The sequence below is a fragment of the Dromaius novaehollandiae genome, chromosome W (assembly GCF_036370855.1).
Source record: "Dromaius novaehollandiae isolate bDroNov1 chromosome W, bDroNov1.hap1, whole genome shotgun sequence".
NCBI lineage: Eukaryota > Metazoa > Chordata > Aves > Casuariiformes > Dromaiidae > Dromaius > Dromaius novaehollandiae.
This window is the reverse complement of record NC_088130.1, coordinates 28,598,729-28,621,356: the sequence shown is the minus strand read 5'-3', so window position 1 is coordinate 28,621,356 and position 22,628 is coordinate 28,598,729. Positions and strand designations below refer to the sequence as shown.

At 37.2% G+C, this 22,628-nt stretch overlaps 1 protein-coding gene across 6 annotated transcripts in view; it reads right to left on the bottom strand.

The window, feature by feature from the left end:
• The window catches only part of LOC135323433 (colorectal mutant cancer protein), a 217,777-nt gene that overhangs the window by 154,734 nt on the left and 40,415 nt on the right, over window positions 1–22,628 (bottom strand). For all 6 annotated transcript variants that reach the window (XM_064499775.1, XM_064499777.1, XM_064499778.1 and 3 more), the window contains one exon: window positions 15,540–15,751. In XM_064499775.1, the coding sequence (XP_064355845.1) occupies window positions 15,540–15,751 (212 nt within the window). The remainder of the gene's footprint in view (window positions 1–15,539; window positions 15,752–22,628) is intronic.

Sequence of the window (22,628 nt, the reverse complement as noted above, 5' to 3'; positions counted from 1 at the left end):
GTGCTTTCTAGTAATTTTTTTTTATTTCCCTTCCTTTTTCATGTCCACCTACATTGCCTCCATCTTTCAGGATTTTCTTCCCGGAGAGCATCTGCCCAGTCTCACCTTTACATTCAGTTCTGTCTGTACATTCAGTTGCTTCCCCATAATCGTCCTTATTCATCTGCTTTGTTCCCGACATATGTTCACATTTACTTTCCCTCAAATACCGGCAACAGGCTGCACTGCTCTCTTGTGGCGGATTGCTGTTGTCTCAGCCAAAAGAAACACACAGCACAGGGCAAACAGCAAAACCTGCCGCCAGGGTTAGGCAGCCAGGATGATGCAGAGTCCTGCAGGCCACAGATGGCAATATGGAACAGTATAATTTTGGAACAAAGCAGTTTTGCACATTGCTTTGCTGTGCATTACGATGTGATTAGCAGTGCTTTATTCCTAGAAACAGAGGTACTTAACAGTGACTTACCTCATTTGTCATAAATGAGGAAGAACAACTTTGGTTCAAAACCTGCTGCAGCTGACACAGTACATTTAAAAGTGCTTTATCTTTTCCAGGTTAGCCCTTCCCAAATGGGAGAGCGACAAGCTTCCTGCATTCTGGGTCAGTATCTCTATCAGCTCTGATATTCTCTATCAATTCCTTAAAATCTCTGATCTCATCTTTGCCCAATTCTGGCACATACAACACAGGTTCTCCAACACACAGAAGAGCCCTAGAATTGCTTAAGGATAAAGTTCTAAGGTTTTATTTTTCTAAAGGAAGGTCATATTAATTATGATTCTAAAACATTGCATTTCTCATATTATACCCCTATAGTGGCAAATAGTTCTTACCTGACTAAAAACAGGCACTCAGAAATTAGAATAGTTTTGATTCGCCTTCCTCACTCGCCACTGCTGTGAACTCCTCGCAGACTAGTCATTCGACAGACAGCACATGACACTGCACGGACACCCAAGCATAAGGGTGCAGGACACCTAAGGATCTGAACTAGCTCCACACAGTACTGCATCTATACGTTAGACAGGATTTTATTCTGTTCCTTTCCAAGTCCAAACACTAACATGGTAGAAAGAGAGCCATTGACTAGAAAACAAAAGCAGAATTCATATTATTTCATATGTACACAAGAACATAGGAGGTACATGCAGATACTATCAGAGCAATACTTTTTTTAGATTTAAGATTAGTTGAAACTGACTTGCAAATTAATGAAACAAATGAAACAGGGATGAAAAATTATTTTACTTTAATCCCAGCTAACTCCCATTACAATTGCTGCATGCTCACAGCAGCTGGTACAGGCATGCACATTTCTGAGTTGGAAAGCATCCACCATTATCTTTGACCCATAGAAACTGCCACTGCCAGTTTCGATTTAGTTTAAAGTCCTTAGAAACTCCTGAATCAATACTTCTGGAGTGATAAAGAGCAGTTTTTACCCATTCATGGATTTCTATTTTGGATATTTTTGCATGAATCCCCACATGTATTGATACTTCTGGTAGTCTGTGGACTTGCCACTATTCTTGCTGATCAGTGGGTCTGCTCTAGTTTTAATCATCTATTTTAACAGATACAGGATACTGCATGTTTGTGTAAGCACAGCGCTCTCCCTTGATTGATTACAGTTCAGGGGAGGAAAACAAATAAACAAAAAAGCTACAAGACAGCCTTACAGGATACATATACAGATAAACTGGTAGCAAGGCTCATCTTAGTTACAGCAGGCCTTTGTTTTTCCCATCGTGAAATGAGAATCTGGTACCTAATTTGTGGGCACGTCTTCATTGTGGAGAGTTAGCTAAGACTAAAAGTAATCACTCTTGTAAAATAATTATCATTATACCAAAACTTTTAAGTCATGACTCAATACCATCTGAACATCCTCTGAATAATTTTAAGATTTAGATCTTGCTCCTCTGCGAAATTTAAGATTATCTAGCATTTCTCCAATTCTGTTTACTAACTCAATAAGAACCATATCATATCACAGAATTAAATTCCCAGATAGATCTGACCAATTGTCTCTAGGCAGTTTCACTGTTTTCAAATACACTAAGTGATCTAATACAGTACTGGGGTACTAAAAACTTTGTTGAAGCCTAAGTGCATTTTTCCAGTGGTTTGTGCCACAGGCAGGCTGCAAGGAAAACAAACAAAAAACTTAAGAATGCCACTTTAGTATTGCCAGAAAAAGAAGGGAGAGCCCTGCAATCCAGACAGAAAGAGATGCCTATTAGGCTTGATCCCTATCCTCTTCTGTATGGCTGCTGATTGTTCATTTACTCTCTCAGTTCCTCATCTAGAATAACGTCACACCCTTGCTCTCAACCTTGTATCTACCTTCTTTATTTACCCTCTACAGCCTTTGGGGGTGGAATCTCTTAATATACACTTGTACATTTTTTCGCCCAAGAGGGCCTAGTCTCAGTGGATGCCTCAGCCTGTATTACCATAACACAAACAAGAATGACAAACTGGATGAATCTGACTGTCACTGAGGTAGACAGAAAAAGTATACACCAAACATTCGGTCAAGACTGAGCTGAGCTTCCAGACAGCCTCAGTGCATTCTGACCAATTAGTGCTCTCTGTACCTCTAAAGCACTCGTGCCGCATACTGCCTGTAGGTATGTGCATTTGCACTGACAAAGACTTCCCAAGATAATTTCAAAATTATCTAGTAATGACCATTAGCGTGGCCAGTTTGCTCATTGTTGATCTAATAATCTGATGGCCACTCTATTCAATTTCTTTACTGTTTTTTTTTAACCTGTGTTAAAAGAATCATTGAAAAGTATCAGATATTTACTGAGGAGCCCATCTTTCAGTCCTCTCTGGATAACCACTCAGCAAGGTTTACTCTATCAGCTGGCATACCACCACTCTTTTGGGACAAGATACAACTTTGCTGCCCTTTGCACCTTTCCTTTTGAAACTCCCACAGAATATGGAAAAAACTCAGACTGTAGAAATTTTACAAGGCCTCTTCCTCACAATATCTCTCAGTAATTACAATACTCTATGTCCTAACAGTTACTGGAGCAGGCGTGACACAATCACTACGCATGAGTTTTCCATCAGTCTTGTTTTGACAGCTGCAGAGTGAAAACTACACCACAAAATCTGTATCTGTTAAATATGCATATATCACATTCTTCAGTGTAGAGCGTGTGCCATTCTCCAGCAAGCAATTTCACTCTGCATACAACATGAGTGACTGGCTGATCACAATTCCAGCACGTATGAAATAAGGCATTTTTGGTTTGTTCTGTTTAGTTAGCTTTATCATGGAAATGTCACTAACTGAAATTTATTAAGCACTTAATTCATGTTTGTTTATTTCAACATTATCTCTACAATTAGAATAGCACCCTGCACAGTGCCACATGCAAATAAATTACCTCCTCTCAAACATTACAAATATACTATACACAACTAGAGGACAACATGTTCTTGTTCTCCCTTTGCCACAAAATACACAGGTGTAGTGCCAGGGTCTGCATTTCTATGGACAAAGCACTAGCACTCAGAAGGTTAACATGAAGGCTAAACTTGGAAGTTGAAATTCAATACAATACTTGGATAATGTTTCCAGACAGTTCTTTATTCAATAGCACTAATGCACTATGATTTAAAAGGGAGAGGTTGAGGATGACGGTTGCTTCTTCTTGATGCAAACTGTTCTCATTAATGCTACTAAAGGTTATGCACCTAGGTTGAGAGAGAAAAAGTCTGGCTCATTTGAAACAACTGCAAGTAACCTTATACTGAAGAACAAAGCACTCACTCTGAAAAACACAAGTAAACTTCTCTTCTTTCCTTCAATCACACCATCTCGATTTAGTCTAAAACAGATAACGTCTAGAATAATGGAATTTCCAAATAGCACTTCAATCAGCTATTCTCACCCCTTCACCTCTCTCCAAATACTTAATCCACTTAAAATGTCATGTCCTTGGCCTGCCCAGTCTCCTTGGGAGTTTACATTTGATCCCTCTTTCCATCCTCCAGTATTTTATGCCACCAAGCCACTCACCAAGCTGTCAACCAACCAGTCTCATTTTCTGTCATGTCATCCACAGCCATCACACTCAATGCGATTCCATTTGACCCCACTGAGCCTTAAACATAGGGTCAGAATGGGAAAAGGACCAAGGAGTCAATGTGCACCTGTAATTCATGAGACTCATCTGAGAGGACAGCAGGGAGAGATGGTAGCAATTTCTAAGTTCCTTCTGCCTTTCAGCCACCCAATTACCATCACTGCTCATTTGCTTCTTGCTTACAAACACAAATGAGGCCAGTCTGTAAACTACAGTCCAAGTCACCATGTGTCTGCTTAGCTTCCCTTCAACATCCAGCATCCCTCCATTGTTATGCGCTCCTCCACTTATTCACCACAAAGTAAATTCACTCAGTTCATTCCCAGTCTCTAGAACCTTGGCTTAACTCGCCTAGAAATAGCCCTGTGGTTTTGCATACTTATTGCACTAAAAATAAGACCATTTCTAGCAATATGCCCTAACTTAAAGATATCTACTTTCCCACTTTATCAGAAATTGTATCCCTTCATCAGCTGCAAACTGAATTTCTTCCAAAACTTCTCATTTGCTTAAATAAGATTTGCCAAGACTCCTCCTCTAAGTCTCTCCTGTTTTCCCCACTCCCTGATAGTGAAATTTCCTCATTTGCATCCTCTCCTCATTCTTAAACTCTTATTTTTGTATTTCTCCTTCAAAACTTTTCTATCTTCTCCCTCATTTCCAGTTCCAGTCTCAATTCCACAGTCATGCTCTGGTCTCTGCAAACATTCAGCAACCCGACTCCTCTGTTGCCCATTTCTATTTTACCCCAAGACTCTTCAAGCCATCTATGTGCAGTCAGTCTAAATCTTTTCTCTAATCAAAACAAGATCTCTCTCCACTCTGACTTCCATTACCACTAGCATATCAATCTAACACTTCCCTGAGCTGGATCAGTGACCACATAAATGCCAGTGGTGACGCAAAGAAGGGGGAAGAGAACCTGGCCCCCTGGTTTACACCAGAGCTATACCTGGACTCTTCCCCCCTTCATCTATCCAAACATCACATTTCAGCATCTGTGCTCAATATCTCTTCAGAATATTTAAAAGATGAATTGATGGATACTTTCTGATTACAAATATCTGTGTGTGTGTGTGTGTGTGTGTGTGTGTGTAGTGTACGTATAGAAAATATATTTTAATGTTATATTTTAGTATATTTTTTAATATTTCTGTGGTTTTTACATGTATATAAAATACATTAGAAAATACAGATTCACTTAGACTGAAGTGTTTTGTATGAACTATTTTAAATCAGATGAATTTTGCCAAATCCAAGGCAAGTGTCTGACAGAACCCTACTTGAAACTTTGGCAAGTTGCTGACAGATATGACCTAAAATCAGTATCCTCCAAGATTTCTGGCTGGCATAAGCATTTAAATAAAGAGAGTGTCAACTTCTCTGAGTACTTAGGGGGTTTGGGGAACTTTCAGTTTGGCAGAAATTCAAACAAAAATTACTTCAACCATGATAGAGCTAAAATGATATATAATAAAACCTCTGCTGAATTGAAAACCCTAGTTTTCAACCAGATCTATTTTACTATTAACAACCTAAGTTTATTACAACAGAATTCTTACTGCTTTCATCTGAATTTTTTCTTTACTTGCTATCTTCTTTGGATACATAGTTTAGTGGCTGCTTATGAAGATCTGCAAGTTAGTCTTTGGATCACTTCTCAGCTCCCTACACATTCAATATCTACTTCATCATTTACAAAATCTCTGACTTTCTTGTACAGTCTGTTTGTTCTACAACCTGAGATCTGTTTACAGTTCTCTCCTGCCACTCATGTCCATGAAAACTTTTGAGCAGGATTACAAAGCTAAAGTCTTCTTTACTTTCAGGCCTGATCTTAACAGCCACTTACTTCATTCAGTTTAAAAATGACTTGCTAAATATTGCTAGTATTTAGTTGCTCAAATAAGTGTCTATCAACAAACTAAAACAAAGGAAATAACCCCATCCAACAGCCTCCTTTTTAAAAAAAGTGTTTGTTCTATCATTATGGCACAAGACTTTCATCAGTATACAGAAACAAAGATTTTTTCTCTTTTTTGCAATGCACACCAGACAGTATTCATGTAAAAATCAGATTCAACCAACAATAGGCACTTACCATCTCTTTAAAAATGCAGAGGGCAGAGAAATTCAATGTCTTTTTCTCCAGTCACTTTCCTAAAATTATAGCTTCAAGTAGGTAAAGTAATAGGAAATTCAGTGTAGGAAATTAGAACTGGCTATTTAGCTTAAGGGCACAGACCTTGCTTGGGTACATCAGTGGGGTTCTTATTTCACTATGAATTCTTCACAGAACAGAAATTGCCCTTCCTGAAATTCAGATAGTTTATTTTGACTGCTTCCCACCATAATGAAAAACAGAGTTTACCAATACACTGCAACATAGCTATTATCATAATCTGTCTCCCGGCTGAGAGGGGACAATATGCTTTTGTAGTCCAAAATGAAGCAATCATGCTGAAACATTTATTCACAAAATGCAGAAAGAGAGAGAGCTAGGGAACGCATGTGCAGAACTGCTCACCTCCCATTCTCTCTGCACTGGCACCAAAATAGTTCCCCGAAACAGCTGTGCTGCCAACCACACACTCATTAAAAAAAATACCAAACATGAAGAGCAGCTGGGAGTTTGGATGATGGCAGCATTCTGCATTGGCTCAGGTCAACGTCCCAGACCTGACAGTGGCAGAGAGATGATGCCAGACAGCAGGAGCCTCTTAACTAATTTAATCGTGGTGCTGATAGGCTTTTATAGAAACCTGCCTTGTCTCACTTGGTTGGCAGGATAATGGTTGGCTACTCCATTATAACAGAACTAGCACTGACTTGGAAAACACCCAGAGTCCATTTTGTACTGTCCACTGTGGAAAGATTTTCACTTTATTCTCACAATTCTTATGTATCATGTAAACAAAACATGACGGTTTACTATGTGTGTAGAAGGGGAGGAGGAGAAAGTCTTTTCATCGTTTTAACAGATGAGGATTCACAGAAGCTCAGCATTGCCAACTGCAGCTATGTCAGGTTAAGAGAGGAAATCCCATGACTAAAGCTATGCGGTAATCCTTTTGGCACACGGGAATCCAGGAGGTTAATGCTACTACAACAGACTGATCCTGGGATTCAGATTCAGCCTGTCAGTGCCAAGTGAGGCACAATATTAATACTATATTCTACATAGCTGTGTGCAGTGGCGCTGGCCCAACATACCAGGTGAATTGCTCTTCACTTCAGACAACTGGAAAAAAACGTGGAAAAATAAAAAGTTCTGAACATCTGCATCGGAGTCGGAGCTTTCCTCTTAACTAAAACAAAGTGAGATGCATAAGGCCAGTTTCTAAGCAGTGGACAAAGTTGGGGGCGGAGAATAAAGTCCTTGTAATTAAGTTAAATTAGAAGTTAAAAAATTTGCTCCCTAGACCTTCGGCATGTCTACTTACACACACTGCTTCACAGTCCCTTTCCTATAGCACCCAACTGCCCCATGCCAGTTCTCAATACCCAATTACAACTGCAGAGATGGTTCAAAACCCATCATTCTGTGTACTGCACCATTGTTATGTGCTTGTAAGGGATACTGCTTGACTGTCACATAAAAGATCCAATTAAAAGCCTCAGTCAAGCTGTCTGAACAAATGTGCCTGGCATTGACACCTGTGACTTGGTGCTCTGATCATCTGCAGATGGATAGTAATAGGACTCTCAAAAAAAATCACAAAAAACAGCACAGAGTTGTTAGAGAGGGGCTATAGTGTAATAATTTACTACAGAGAAAGAAACAGTGTCAATATGCTACTGAAGGGAGCTTTCTTGAAAGTTTATTATTTTCCTCTTGTTCATCTGTATTTCTGTTATGATGTAGCAAGTTCAAAGAACAGAAAAACTACAGTTCACATAACATTGATTGGTCCTGGCAGATCTAATCTATAATTTCCACTTTTAATTTATATGAGAGAAGTGAATGAACTGAGCACTATTAGAGGGATTTTAAAGCCAAGAGCACATAAACACAATGCATAATCTTATTACACCTGACGCCTGCTTCACACAAATAAACTCCATTACAATGCTGACTTGAAATCAAAAACTGAAACAGTTTCCCAGATCCCCACACATACAAATGCCTGTCAAACAAAACCATTTTTATGCCTGCTTTCTGACAAGCCAAGCCTGCTGAATCTATATTTCCATAATCAATCTTCACTTTAATGGAATCCTCACATTCTATTTTAAGCCTGGCAGAATGGAAATGATGCCTAGCTTGGAAGCAAAGGCACAAAAGATAAGTTATCTTGGGCACAAATATTTTATAAAGAGTAGGCTCCATTGTCCAGACTACTAGAATCATATTCAGCTTCAGGCCTTCCTACCTAGTAGGGTTCCAGTTGAAAGAATCATTAAATTACATTTTTACAGTAATAGCTCATATTGACATGAAATAGAAATTATATTAACAGTTTAACATAGCCCACGGAAAACAAATGAGTGTAGGGGGAGGAGAGGAAGAGACCAGGCTCCAGCAGTTTACCATAACAGAGTGCACCGGTTCCTGAATGTGAAACAGAACACGGGATTCCTCAACAAGACAATTTGAGAAAAATCAATCTGTGCACAAGTAACTGAATTCTGGCTTATCCTACAGAACAGAGACAGAGGCAGAGAGAAAGAACATAGCGGCAGACTTTGCCAGAAAAGAACATAAAAATATTACTGAGTTATAAAATCATTTGAACCTCAGAAATGAAATGAGGCACTAACAGTATATTCTCATTAGCAAAGACAACAAACAAAAGTAAGCTGCAAACTAATTCTGTAATTACCTTTCATAGCACACTTCTGTCTTCAGACTTTCTTGGCACTTTTTTGTAAAAGATACTTTCACTTTCCCCAAAGAAACATATGTGTGATTTCAATAAAACTCACACTTACTTTACAACTGATGGCTATAAATTAAACAATGGAGAAAACAGTTCAAATTTAGGATTGCTGTAAGAGTACTCCTTGACTGAACCAAAAAGGCCAGCCTTCGTGCAGTCATAAATCTATGAAATCTCCCCCCACTCCATCCCACAAAAGTATTTCTGCTTTCTTTGGCAACCAGTCAATGCTTCCTATATTTAAGGCATCAGTTTCAAAACCTATGTTCACCAGCCTAGTTAAAATTAAGCCACTAATGTAGCTTAAAAAAATTACAGTACATATACAAGGTTTAAAGCTTTGCAGGGAAGTAAGTACTACGGGGCTTTTGTTTTCAGTAGTATAATTTTCATTCTTTAAATGCTCTAACACTACAGTGACATATGCCAAACAAAAACTTATAAATGAGATGGGCAAGCAGACTCCTGTTACCAGCTGATAATCCAATGATACCAGTGACTGAATTAAGTGCTCTTTCAAGAATGACATTAACTAGGCATTTCTTCCTTCCCTAGACTGAGAAGTTTTTCTAAGGAAAGACTGTAAGTTACAAAGGCACATCCCCCTGTTAGTCACAAAGCAAAGGACACTTGAAGTATCACCTGATTGTCTTACAGCCAAACTGGGAGGTAAGATATATAATAAAATAACTGATGTAATGTGATATGGTTTGAAGTGCCAGAGAAACAGCTGGAAGAAGAGAGATTAAATTCAGCATTTTAAGTATCAAAACAGAATGTCATGTGTGAATAAACCCCAAGCAGCGAGCATCTCTACATTATTTTCTTTCTAAAGTACTAAGTACATTTTAACATATTAAGGCATTGCAAGAAGTCATTACATCTTACATCCAAGTAATATGACAGCAGTACTAAAGTTTTATGCACCTCTGAGCACACAAATGGTTACTAATGACTCAGCTTAAAACAGGCCATTAATGCTGTTTCAGGCAGTTATCCAAAATCAGCTGCACTGCAGTCTGAAATAAACATAATACTTAGTGATAATCATAAGTATGCTATTTCATAACCAAAAGTTATTTATATAAATAAACCACTACAATTTAAGTTTGGCTGATTATGCGGCAGATCTTCTGGGTGGGAAAGAAAAAGCCATCTGTCCCTGAAAAATGTAATAGTGGCTTCTGGAGTACTATCACTCAGTATAATCTATGTCAACTAAAAAGAATAGCTTTCTCAAAACAATAGTTCTGTCTGTTATAACTTGCAGATCACTGGTCTAAAAGAGGAAAAAATCAACAATGTGCTGAGTCTGCCTAACAAAGAGTATCATAGTAAGAATATCTGTTTTCAGAAAACATGATACTTCCTAAGACAGAGACACAAAGTTCTCTTCTATTAGTGATGATGCTGAGAAGCTAACGCCAAAGCATCCACATATTGCTTTGCTATGAAATTGCTACTTTCCATTTCCTTTTTCTTTTAAATAAACTTTTGAGTTGTGTACCCAACTTAGATGATATCTGTATTTCGCACAGAGAATCTTCACAGTCAGAACTAAATTAGGTTTAATCACCTTAATTCCACCATACAGAAAACAAATCTTGTCACACATAGATACAGGGTCAAAATAGTCCATTCCCAAGCTCATTAGAAGTCTTTAATACTTCCAAATGAGGTACTCCTACATGCAAATCAGAGAGCAATAGCTAAGATGACTGTTTTTCAGAATAGTAAAAAGAAGATGCATTACAAATCCTGTTGCATTAGCTTTCTATTTTTTTCCTCTATGGAGACAGTCCACAATCTTCTTCCCTTAAGATGAGGAGTGAGTGCAGATTTGGCAACTAGAGCAATCAGGGTCAATGTTTCCCACCTAGACACAGCCCTCTTGCATTGAGAGCCCTGCACAAGGTAAGCAGAATAACGTCTCGTTATTCGTTGGCCAGGACAATGAGCTGCTGCAGGAAGCAATGCTGGAAACTCCGTAAATAGGCCCTTCTCCCTGAGTTAGTAACAATAGGCAAATCTGTGGCACTCGCACTACAGCTTTGAAGGCAAAACGGCAACACAGGCTTCTAACAGCAAGTGGTCATGAAAAAATCCTACCCCACGCTCTTGTCAAAAATATAGCTGTACTCCTCCCCTTCCCAAGTCAATTATATCCTCATCAAATCTATTCCTAAATGCTTTTAATCAAAAAGAGCTGTGGAAGGTGGATGAGGAAACTAGTCCAACCATTTCCAATACAGCTAGAGTGTCTTTGGAAAGAAATATCAGAGATTAAAGGATGCTGCACCAAACCAATTCAGAGATGGGACAGTGAAAAAAAAAACAAAACAAAACAAAAAAACCCCCACATATTGGGATACTTGGGGCTACATTTTCAAAACGTAAGATCTGTGTGCCAAGACTTTCTGAAAAAAACAGTTATTTACAGCTGACAGAAGAGGCATGAAATCATGTCATCATGCCAAATTTAACTGTACCAACTGGATTTACATGTGTAAATGTAGCCATTTGTGATAAAAAGCAACACAGACGTGTATGAACACTTGCATAAAAACAAACTAAAAGCACACACATTCTACTCAAAAAATAAAAAAGTAAAAAAGAACTCAAGTTAATCAGCCTATTTTATCTGTGTGCAAAGAGAATGGGAAAGAGAATTAAATGTTTCCAAATCTTGTTGCTTCAGCTTATTAAACTTCACTGGAATCTAATATGAAAGATGCATATCTACATGCTGCCCTGTGTGAAGTTTTCAGAGACTTTCAACTTTATCTCCTAGAAATGAGTGCTATTCCTCCTGGTAGCACTACAGGACACAAATCAAGACTGCATGGCCTCCTAGGAGGTAAACAGATGCGGCAGCACAAATCAGTTATTTCACTACATTTACATTAGCAATTCGTGTCCAACTTTGAAACTTTAAGTACAAATAAAAAATCCCAAACATGCAAATTCCTGTCAGAATTCCTTTGAAATATTGGAATTCTTTCCTATCCAGGAGAAATAGTTAGATTATTTATAACCAGACATAATAAAAAACAAGCTGATAAATGATTACATTTGGAGCATACACAAAGGTTCCTATCAGAGATATTTACAATAGTATTTAACCGACTGGCATTAACAAGTACATCATCAGTAAGCAGTTATATGTCAAGTTAAAGGTTAATATGTTAGTCATAAATACTGGTATCCAAGTGAAGAGCTATAAAGAGAAATGTTTTCTTACTATTTAAATGTAACAGTTAATCTGAAAAATGTTAGAAGAGTTACATACCATGTAAAGACTACAAATAATTTATACAGGTAAAACAAAAGCTGAATTTGAACACATGCAAATAAACCAAAACATAGCTAAATGAAATTAACAGATAAAAACGTAAGCAATGATGAGTACGAATCATTACATTTCAATTTAATTTTTGCATCACTCCCTCTAGGCAGCCAGAATAATCTCTCCCAAAGTAAAGCATCTTTTTCACCTCACATGAAACCAAATTCCAAGCAAGAATAAGATGACTAATTATGTGATCATTTGAGTATTCAGCACTCCATACTTCCAAAAATAGTTTGAAGTTCCTTGTTGAGATATTTGCACACGCTGGGATAAATCAACATTGGACCAGGGACAAAAGTAACTGAAGGAATAGGCATAACGCTTCATAACAGGTATATTTTTATAAAGCTTTGCAGAGTTGTATGTTCACAGGATTTCAAAAATGCAACTTTTCTTTACCTTTATAGAAACTGAGCCAAGTGGTAGTGGATCAATGTTCCTTTAGCTTTTGCACATGGAAAACTTAGCTCAGCGTTGAGAGGGGCATGGAGACACTCTGTATTGACCAATGAGTATTATCTATACTGTACAAGTATATAATTAATCACCATAGGGATGTCTTTAGCCTGACTGCATAGTTTTAAATCAAAAGAAGGCCTTTAGAAAAACAAAGCAGGAAATTGAATAACCAGAAATGACACTTCACTAGGGAAAAACACTTCCACATGCCCAGAGGAAAACAAACAAACAAAAAAAACCCAAACCCCCACACACCTAGCTGCTAACCAGAAAACACCTAGCTGATCTATATATTCAGCAAAACAGTAATTACTTTGTTAAAAATGTGAGTTTAAAGTCTAAAAATCTATAAAGAAGTGTAAAAACCATTGCTCTCAAGAGTGTGTCCATATGGCCTGTGTAGATGTATTTGGGAGAAGATGTTCAGCTGTTAAGAACTGTTTCCTAAGAGCAGGATGACACAGAGGCTCTGCTCTGCTTTCTTGTAGGCACTCTGAAGAAGAAAACCCTCTCTGGTTAACTTTAGGAGCATTTAAAGTTCTAGGAAGAAATGTCCGCAGGGTCTATTTTAAAATCTTTATCCTTCTGTTATCCAGTTTTCCAAAAGAAATACACTCAACTCCCAAAGGGAAGAAATGCAGGTACTAAATCTCCATCAGTTTTTTTGAAGCAGCAACCCAGGTTACAGTACAAAGTGATCTGTCGAGCTCCTCATCTACAAACGGGAAAGTCCCCTGGATTCAACACGTAAAAATATGAAAGCTGAGATTTGTTATTTCTAAAGATGAATGCAGGAGAGCAGTTAGGCTTTTCACTGTGGCAAATGTAATTAGGTAAAACAATTTGAGAAAGAGACAGAGAAGGAGGTACCCATAATAAATCCCAGCACTAAGAAGGCTACATCTATCTCTTTATGGAGTCTAAATTTAGACTGCAGTAAGCATGTCCCTCAGTATTAAGGACAGCGTAAATAAAATCAATTGAAATACACTGAAAAACAAAATAAACCATAATTCCCTTTCTCTCTCCATTTTAATGCAGCCAAAGCAAAGCAAAAAGATCACATGCTTTTCACAGCAGTAAATATAAAAGGAATTTAGAGATCGAAATAAAGAGAAAGTCATAATACCTGAGGATCTTTATTTCATACAAGCCTTCAGCATTTTTGAGATTTCTTCTTTCAGAGCAATGCAGTAGCATTCACACTTGGCATTCTAGAATAACACTGCACACCTATGTCTTCATATTTGCAAATGTACGACAGGTTACCAAAGCCGATCACTTCTGAATCATCATCAGTCAGGAGAATACAGAAAGATGAAATATCAGTACATACCCACCTTGAAACCTAAACGAACTAACAGATCCGATACGGACACAGCAACTCACAATTTATAAACCACAAACAAAAGCGTGTAAGTCACTTTTTTTCCTCAGCTATGTTGGTCTTAAGCAGCTCCATTTAAGCTTCTGTAAAAGTGAATTTTGCATTCTTTAAAATAATCAAATGGGAAACAGCTCATGTATTTCCAAAATCGTGATTTTGTGTAAAACGGAACAGGACATTGTATATTGCTTCACTACCTTCCCTAGAACTAGATTTGCACCTTTTAAATGAACGACCACAACAGCAGTTTTCAGTGTGGGGAAGTTTTAAGTATTGATTTTACCAGCATAGTTTGATTTGCGTTTGGCAGTGCCTCCACAGAAATCAGAGAACACAGGTCTAGAAGAGAGCTTGAAAAGATATTCAAAGACCTGCGCCCTACAATTTTCAGACCAGTTACATATTCACCTATTAGTAGTTTCATTTAGGCCCTGTTTCTCTAGCTCGATTATCACAATGTTATTCAAGGCAGAGTCAAATGTGTTGCCAGAGATACATGACATCTATTGTTCCTTACTTATCTCTAAAGTCTATTATTCTGTTAAAACACATACTAGATTGGCTGGACATGATTTGCTCTTTTACAGATCTAGATGTTGGTTCTTGTTCACTTAAAATTGCTCACATTTCCAGAAAAATATTGAAACCAATAAATGAAGCTAACTGGCCTATAATTGCTTAGGTCCTCCCATCTTACCCTCTTTTTTTAATATATATACTGTGTCTACTCATTTTCTGCTCTTTCTAGTTTTAGTATGTTTCTGTCTAACTTCAAAGATCAAAGAGCCTATGATTTACCTCAGTTGATCTCTTATTATTCTTCCTAAGGGAAAAGAGAACACAGTTCCTTTAAGGAACCATCAACTTTCTTGAACTCCTTTTTTCTTTAGATATGTACTAATAACTACATATTTTTACTCTGCAAGTGGAAACTTTAGGTTCTAGATCTCACCATGTCCACAAATGTAAACCTTAAAAGGCTTTTAAAAACACTTTTAGAAGATTTTTTGTTGTTATTGTTGGTATTTAAATAATGCAGCTTAGCAAAGTTCATTACTCTCTGTGGTCAACAATCACTTCCATTAGACATTAACTCTTGAACAGGACAGTGGACTAGATGACCTTTTGAGGTTCCCTTCAAACTAGAATGACCTATGATCTCAGAGCTGATATACACCTACCAACGGCTGAAAATTGTAATGGCATTCTGGTAAATGAAAGACAAAAGCAGCCTGATATTGTTTCCACAAAGGCTTAAAGGTTGAATTAATAAGCTTGATCTGGACAAAAAAAAAAAAAAAAAAAAGAAAAAAAATTCCTAGAGAACTTAAAAGCAGAGGCAAAATGCACTTACAGTGTTGGCAAGTTCTAAATAACTTCCTCCAACAGAGTTGCTAAGATTTGAGGCCTGAGATAGAAGTCTCTGCAAAGCAGCCTGTTGAATCACACTGTTTCCACCATATTCCAACAGCTTTTGTAGGGTAAAGTGACTCTGGAGGTCAGGACTCTGAAGGTCTCTTGCTCCTGAATCATATTCCCAGCTTTCTCTGGCTCCTGACAGGGCACCTAAAATGCATAAATGGAAAAACAATTTAGTATGGGCTGTGTATAAAGAATACAGGAATGAGCCTGCTTGCCTTTCCACAAAGAAAACAAAAGCAAATAGCTTCCCCACCACTATTCCACATCTTGCACATGCTGGCACATCCAGAAGAAGGAAAAAAAAAAAAAAAACTAAGAACATCTGCAACATACAGGACATTTACCAAATTATAATGCCCAGGAGGGAAAATAATAGCATTTGCATACATTATTTAGTAAGAGTAAAAATAGAATAATTTACAACAGCTACAAACCACAGAAAGAAAAAGTATCAATTACTATTTCAGAATAAAAGGCAGCATTAGTCTAAGTACAAAACAGGAAAAATATAATTCACCTATTTTTTTCACTGAAGTAGTATCAATGCAATAAATTAATCTTCTACATGTGCAATTTGTCACCTTTTTATGTTAGCACTGCCTTTCTTATTGCTTATTTCAGGATTGCTTGTTATAGTTCAAGTTTCTAGGAAGCGTCAATCACCAGCTGTTTCATTACAAGAATACTATCATATGTCATAGATATCATATACCTAGTAACAAACAATGAATGCTTCACAGAAAGTTTTTGTATCATGAAGATATAGGGTTACCATTTCTCTACGTACAGTACTCTCAATTCCCTATAGCCAGAGACAGGCTTAAACGCTAAAACAAGATTTCACTGTTTTCCAATTTTGTTTCATTGGTAACTACTTCGTCCTTACGTGTTTCTGGTTTCCATACAACTGACTCCTTTTAAAATGATGCTGTGTTATTTAGTCAACAATCTCCTAAAACATTCCATGGTAGACACTAAATTATTTAATAACTCCAGGCAGCATTGTAATATTTCATATGTAGACTAATGAAGATGATAAACAATTGACTTGTCCAAGAACACATTCCAAGTCAATAGAAAAGTCAACGCAGAACTGAGATCTACAGCATGCGCAAAACTGTAAATCCACCATGCCATCAGCAAATCGTAAGTAACTGGCACTAATGCTACCATGATGGCTCAAAAGCTTTCCCTTCTTATGAGCTATTTTCCCTCTCTGAATATTCACTAGCATTCTAAGTGAGTGTTTACTTATCAGCGACTATTACTTATTCATTAAAATGCCAGGGAGCAGTAATATGCTATATAATGAACAATTAGGAGAATGCCTTCCGTCCCCCCTACCAAAAAAATTAAAGCTGCAAATGTGCAATGAGAAAAATAGCCAGAAGAGAAGCATGACAGCAACTAATCTGTAGCTTTAGATTAAAATCCTTGTAAAGAAGTTATGCATGACAAATCGACTTAAGAAACTCAAAGGTGCTTTCCCTGACTTACTGCAAAGAGAAATATGCCAGTCTTAAAATGTAAATAGAAAATAACAGAAAACAGTTATTTTGTACTAATTGCTAAGTACAAAATTACATTTTGTCCTAATATAACTAACATGATTCATTATCACAGGTACAGGTAATGATTAAAGATTAATTCAATTACTTTTACCTCAAGACTATGCATCAGTGTACTTAATCTAACTATATTCTGCTAGCTTTCCAAAACAGTCAAGCTAAGGTATTACTAACAGTTTCCCGTTCAAAGCATGACTATGTCACAGTGTGTGTGTAGTGTACTACGACTAGAGACAATACACAGTGTTAGGTATCTCTGCCCTCTTGTGGCTACAGCATCACAAAAAAATTTCCTGTAAGGAAGGGAGCTGAAGCAGCAGAGATGTTGTCTCAGGAGCCTAGGAATCAATTCTGCCTTCTGCCAGCTAGACAAGGACACAGGAGACAACCAGGATATCTGCCCAGGCATAGCCACAAAATTAAGAGAGCAGGTTATATCATACAGGTACTCTTGTTTGCACAGAGCTAAATGTATTTTCAGCAGAGTATCTGCACTGTAAGTTGCTATTTAGTCAAGACACTGGTCTGCAAAAGAGCTCATGCCACTAATTACATTACAGTTAACATCAGCTTTTCCCAAAAGACCCAAGGGGTTTTCACAGATTGCACCATCTACTGTAATACTGAAATTACTTGTGAGGTTGTGCTAGCTCAGAAGCCATCTATCAGTTACAGATGAATACAAGCCCTCCAGGAAAGATGTAACCATTTTTAACTCAAGAAGTTTTCTTAAAAGTTCAACTCTGTACTCCTAATTTAAAATATACATTCTAAAAGTGCAAGGAGAGATGACTGTTATGGAAGAAGAAATTTCCAGTATTTTATTTTGGGCTTAATCCTAATCTCTAAACTTGGTGAATATTCTCCTAAAAGATTCCAGCACTCATGGCTTTTAAAATCCTGTCCTCATCAGATTTGCACCTTTTAAGTCTCAGCTTAGTGGAGAAATTTTAGGTTGTCAAAACTGGAACTTCATAATACAGGTGATTCAGATAATTCAGTGTGGACATTACTATATTTGACATACACGTGATCTTAGCTCTTGCTCCTTACAGTAGTAACCAGAAAGAAGAGATCTTTAGGTATGATGCCACACCAACAGCTGACAGCAGATCCGGTAACTAGGAATCAATAGTTCTTAAATCTATGATTAAGAACCAGTCTTTACAGAAATGCATACATCCCATAGTAGTTTCCCGTGTTGTTCTACACTTATATATAATCACACCAAACATCAGATTTTCCTGAAAAGAAACAAAATCACTGTGGAATTTCCCAGGTAATAAGCATACAGCAGAAATGATGCTATTACAACTACAAAGCAGAAAAAAAAATTATTTAGTTGCACAATATTTATATCAGTCAAGTAACAGAAAGGCATATCATTGTTTTTAGATTATATAATCAGAGTTTTGATTACAAAGTAAGACAGCCAAATACATCCTTAACAGACTGAATGAATACACCAGACTTCTCTAAAAATGCAGTATAAAAATCAGCTTCTGATTAGTCAAGCCCTGAGACATAGCCCAAGCCATATGCTTATGCCCATGGAAGTGGGCAGTGGTTGGTTGCAAAAGGCTAAGGGCAATTTCATAGAAAAAAATTATCAACCAGAGAAAAATTCCTGTCCCATTTGCTGTCTTCAGTCTTTCGCAGTTCAGGGGGAAAGTTACAAATAGAGGAAAAGGAAAAAATCTAGCAAGTGTGGAGATGAAGGCATATTATTAGCACCACAAGTGTATTTTTTATTTTCAAATGAAGTACAGAAAATTTCCAAACAAAATAGTTCCCCGAAAACCTGCAACAGGATATAAAAATTAGTTTAGCTAACACACCTGTAACTTGTTATTCTGTCTCTTGGTACAAACCCCAGAAAATAAGAGAAGTTCTGACACAAATGGAAAAAGATTGAATTTAACTATTTGGAAAACACATTGCACTGGATACAGTGGAGCCTCCTATAATTTAAAGGGTAAATGTCAACCTCAAAAATGACACTTTGACCCAGGAGTGTTTTCTACATAAATATTCTTTTAATTGATTTCCTAATACTACTAGCACTTGTCTGTCTTGACCTGCAGTTGATTCATGGGAAATCTCCTGTGACAGCAAACATTCATTATGTATGGGGAAGTTTTTGTTTCTAGTGTTTTGTAGATTATCTAGAATACGTCTGTATACACTAATAACAGTAAGGTCAATCACACAGCTGGAAAACCCAATGCTTATCTGAAACATTTAAGATTCCTGTTTTGCAGGTTTTGCTGTTCATTTAATTAGTCCCTGCTCTTAATTATTTACCTTCAGTTTATATTTAGATAAACTTTTACACATTTTATAACATCACATTTATAAAAAACAAAGAACAGCTTAGTCTGATCACAGCAAATGATACATACAAACATGAGATTCCATAAACGCAGATAAAATTTCAGTTGTTGTTTAAAGTCATTTAAAGCAATTCCCTTGACTAATATCACTATGATGGGATACCCTGCCCATCTGCATTGAGACTTCTTGCTAGTTAATCTTCCCTTGCTCCCTGTAAAGCTCTCAGCAATGGCACAGAATTCTGCTGCTCTTGCGCCATTGCCATCTCATCCTGCTAACCTGAAAGCAAACGGTATTTCATCTTCTCTAGAATATTTAACATTCTTCCTAGAAACCTTGTACTCTGCAACAGAGAAGCAGATGCCAACCATGACTGCAAGTCTATCCATATAGCCAGGCTTCTTGTTTTGGTAAAGGTCAACTTTACCAGACATTATTGATGGACCCAGAATTCTGTGATTTTATTTTTGTTCATGAAGTAGAAGAGATCATTCATCAGGATGGTAGGGCACTGAAGCCACATTAGCTGCTGAAAGGATTTGGGATATCAGAGCAAGTCAGGTATTGTAAGAGCAGCCTTGTATCAACTTCTCAAATGAACCTGGCTTATGAATAGCAAACCTGAAGACAGTTCACAATGTAAGAGGAGACGAGTACAACCAGCCACTAGGTCCCATAGCTACACCTCACTCAATGATGACAGAGATCCAAAGTCTGATCATTATATTTCCATGAAGTATTACTGACATTTAGTACTTGAACTCACTTGAGACTCTCTTACATTTAATACAGAAAATAATTTATATGAGCACAGAGCTCAGTTTCTGAGAGAAATTTCATTCTAGAGTCTAACAGTTTTACTGCTGAGTAGGCAGATAGTTAACTCCTCTCTGCTCAGTCTCAACCCCTGGTCTCAAAACCTATTTCCATCAGTCATGATTTTCTAACCAACAGCTGAATAAATATTTCATTTATTTTATTATCATAAGCATTTCCTTCACGTCTTATAGCACAATCATATAACAATTCCTGGAGATACTTTCCACTTGATTCCACTACCTTATTTCACACATCACCCAATTGGCATAAACAGGTAATAATTTTAAGCAATCTGTGATTCTGTAGTTTTCTAAGATGAGCCAGATGTTTGCCCTCTTTTTCTACTTCCATTTCTCTCGCTATTCAAAATTTAGGTTCTGACTGACTGAAGACAGTTTTCTGCATTCCCAAAAGCAAAATCTTACCATAAGAATGACTATTTTTCAGCACACAAATCTTTTTATTTTTAGCTAATATTTTATTCAACAGTTAAAATGTGACAACCTCTTAAAAACAGTGGGAATTTTGACCACTTTTTCTGCTATTCAAAGAAGGCAACAGGGATATCTGTGAAAAGCACTAGTCATTTCCAAGCTCCCTAATAACTTCAATAATACACACAGTTTTGGAGATAAAGGCACTACTGGATGAAAGTAAACACTTACAAAATTAAAAAAGAATGATCATTTCTGAATAGTCAGTTTATTTCATACTAAATAGCCAGTTGGATAAGATGTCAAGGAGTAGGCCTAGCTATAAAAATAGGGGTGGACGAGGAAATAAAGAGGAATGGAGAATAAGCCTTTGGACATTCAGACATTTAATTTCTGTAAGCTGATGCAAAATTACAAGGGCCAAATGCATTTTAAAGAAAATTTAAAATTTGAAGAGACTTCTAATTGCTCATATGAGGTAAAATAAACAAAAACAACTGCAAATAAGCTGTGTTCCAAAGTCCAGAAGGGTCAACTTCATACTAAGCCAATCCAACCAGAGAAGTGAAAATCAGAAAGTCATATTTGGAGCTTACTAAAACTATTTCTATTGTTTTCTCTATAACAGACTGTAAACTTTCTCACATCCCGCTGTCTGCGATCTTTTTTTCGGAAGAACTATAAGAATCTAACAAGACAAGGCGGGGGGAATGAATGAATAAATGTGCTTTCGTGTTCTCAAAAACCTTCTGGCAGAACTGTTTGCGTCTGGAATAGAAATAAAACCTACTTAAAACCACAAAGAGATAACCACGAAAGGCTCTGTGCAAGTCAGGGAACCCACTTCCATGCAGGAACCAAGGACCAAAAGCTCCAGCTTCACTGTCTATGGTTATTGTACTGTACATGACTAAGCCTCTCAGTTAGAGTAACTATGTTTCCTATTTAACAGGAAACACACTTTTAAAATCTATTTATTTATGTTAAATCAGATTACAAAACAATATGAAAGATAACATGGTAGCAGACATATGATGATGCCCACTTTGTCTCAAGCTTTTGTTTTTGGAGAAGTATTTAAAACAGGACACGGAACATGTGCAAATAAAAATGATCAAAACTTAAGACTGTCAAAAACGGAGGTTTTTAGTCCACAAGTTCTGACAAATATCTACTCTTCTCACAAAAACAAATTCCATGCATTTTTGGAATACCAACATACATTTTCTGATTAAAAACACAAAAAAATACCAAAAACCCTCCAAAGACAAAAAAAACACAAAAAGAATAAACAGGCTGCTCAATGAAACACACACTCTTCTTGTTTCTAAGCTGACCACCATCAAGAGTGCAGAAGTACAGGTTTTCCCATACTCCAGTCCTACTTGCAAGACTTCCAAAACCTGGGTTTCCAGATTCTTCACACTGTCACGGAGACCTGAAATCCCTTGGATTTGTGAGGTGGTGCACACAGTCTGACTTCTCAACATCGACCCTGAAAGCCAAAGGGCCTAGACCCCCTGAGACAGCAAGAAGCAAGACAAATGTCTGAGAGTACTTCATACATCACCAAAGCTATCTCCACAAAATGTCTCAGTTTTCACAAACAGGAATTTTTCTACAAAAAGTTGGTGAAAAACTTTTCGAGCAACCCTTGTCATTATATTCTAGACTAACAGAAAAGCAAGTTTCTTTTTATTTCCAGGAGGACTGCTGCTTACCACTTGCAACACAGAGAAATGTGCTCTTTAGTTCTGTCTGCTGTAAAAGTAGTAGCTTCCTACACACTGCTCAACTAATTATATGCCAGGAAAGCATACATCATCTTGGACTATCTCCATCATTTCCTTCAAATAAGCATTTCAG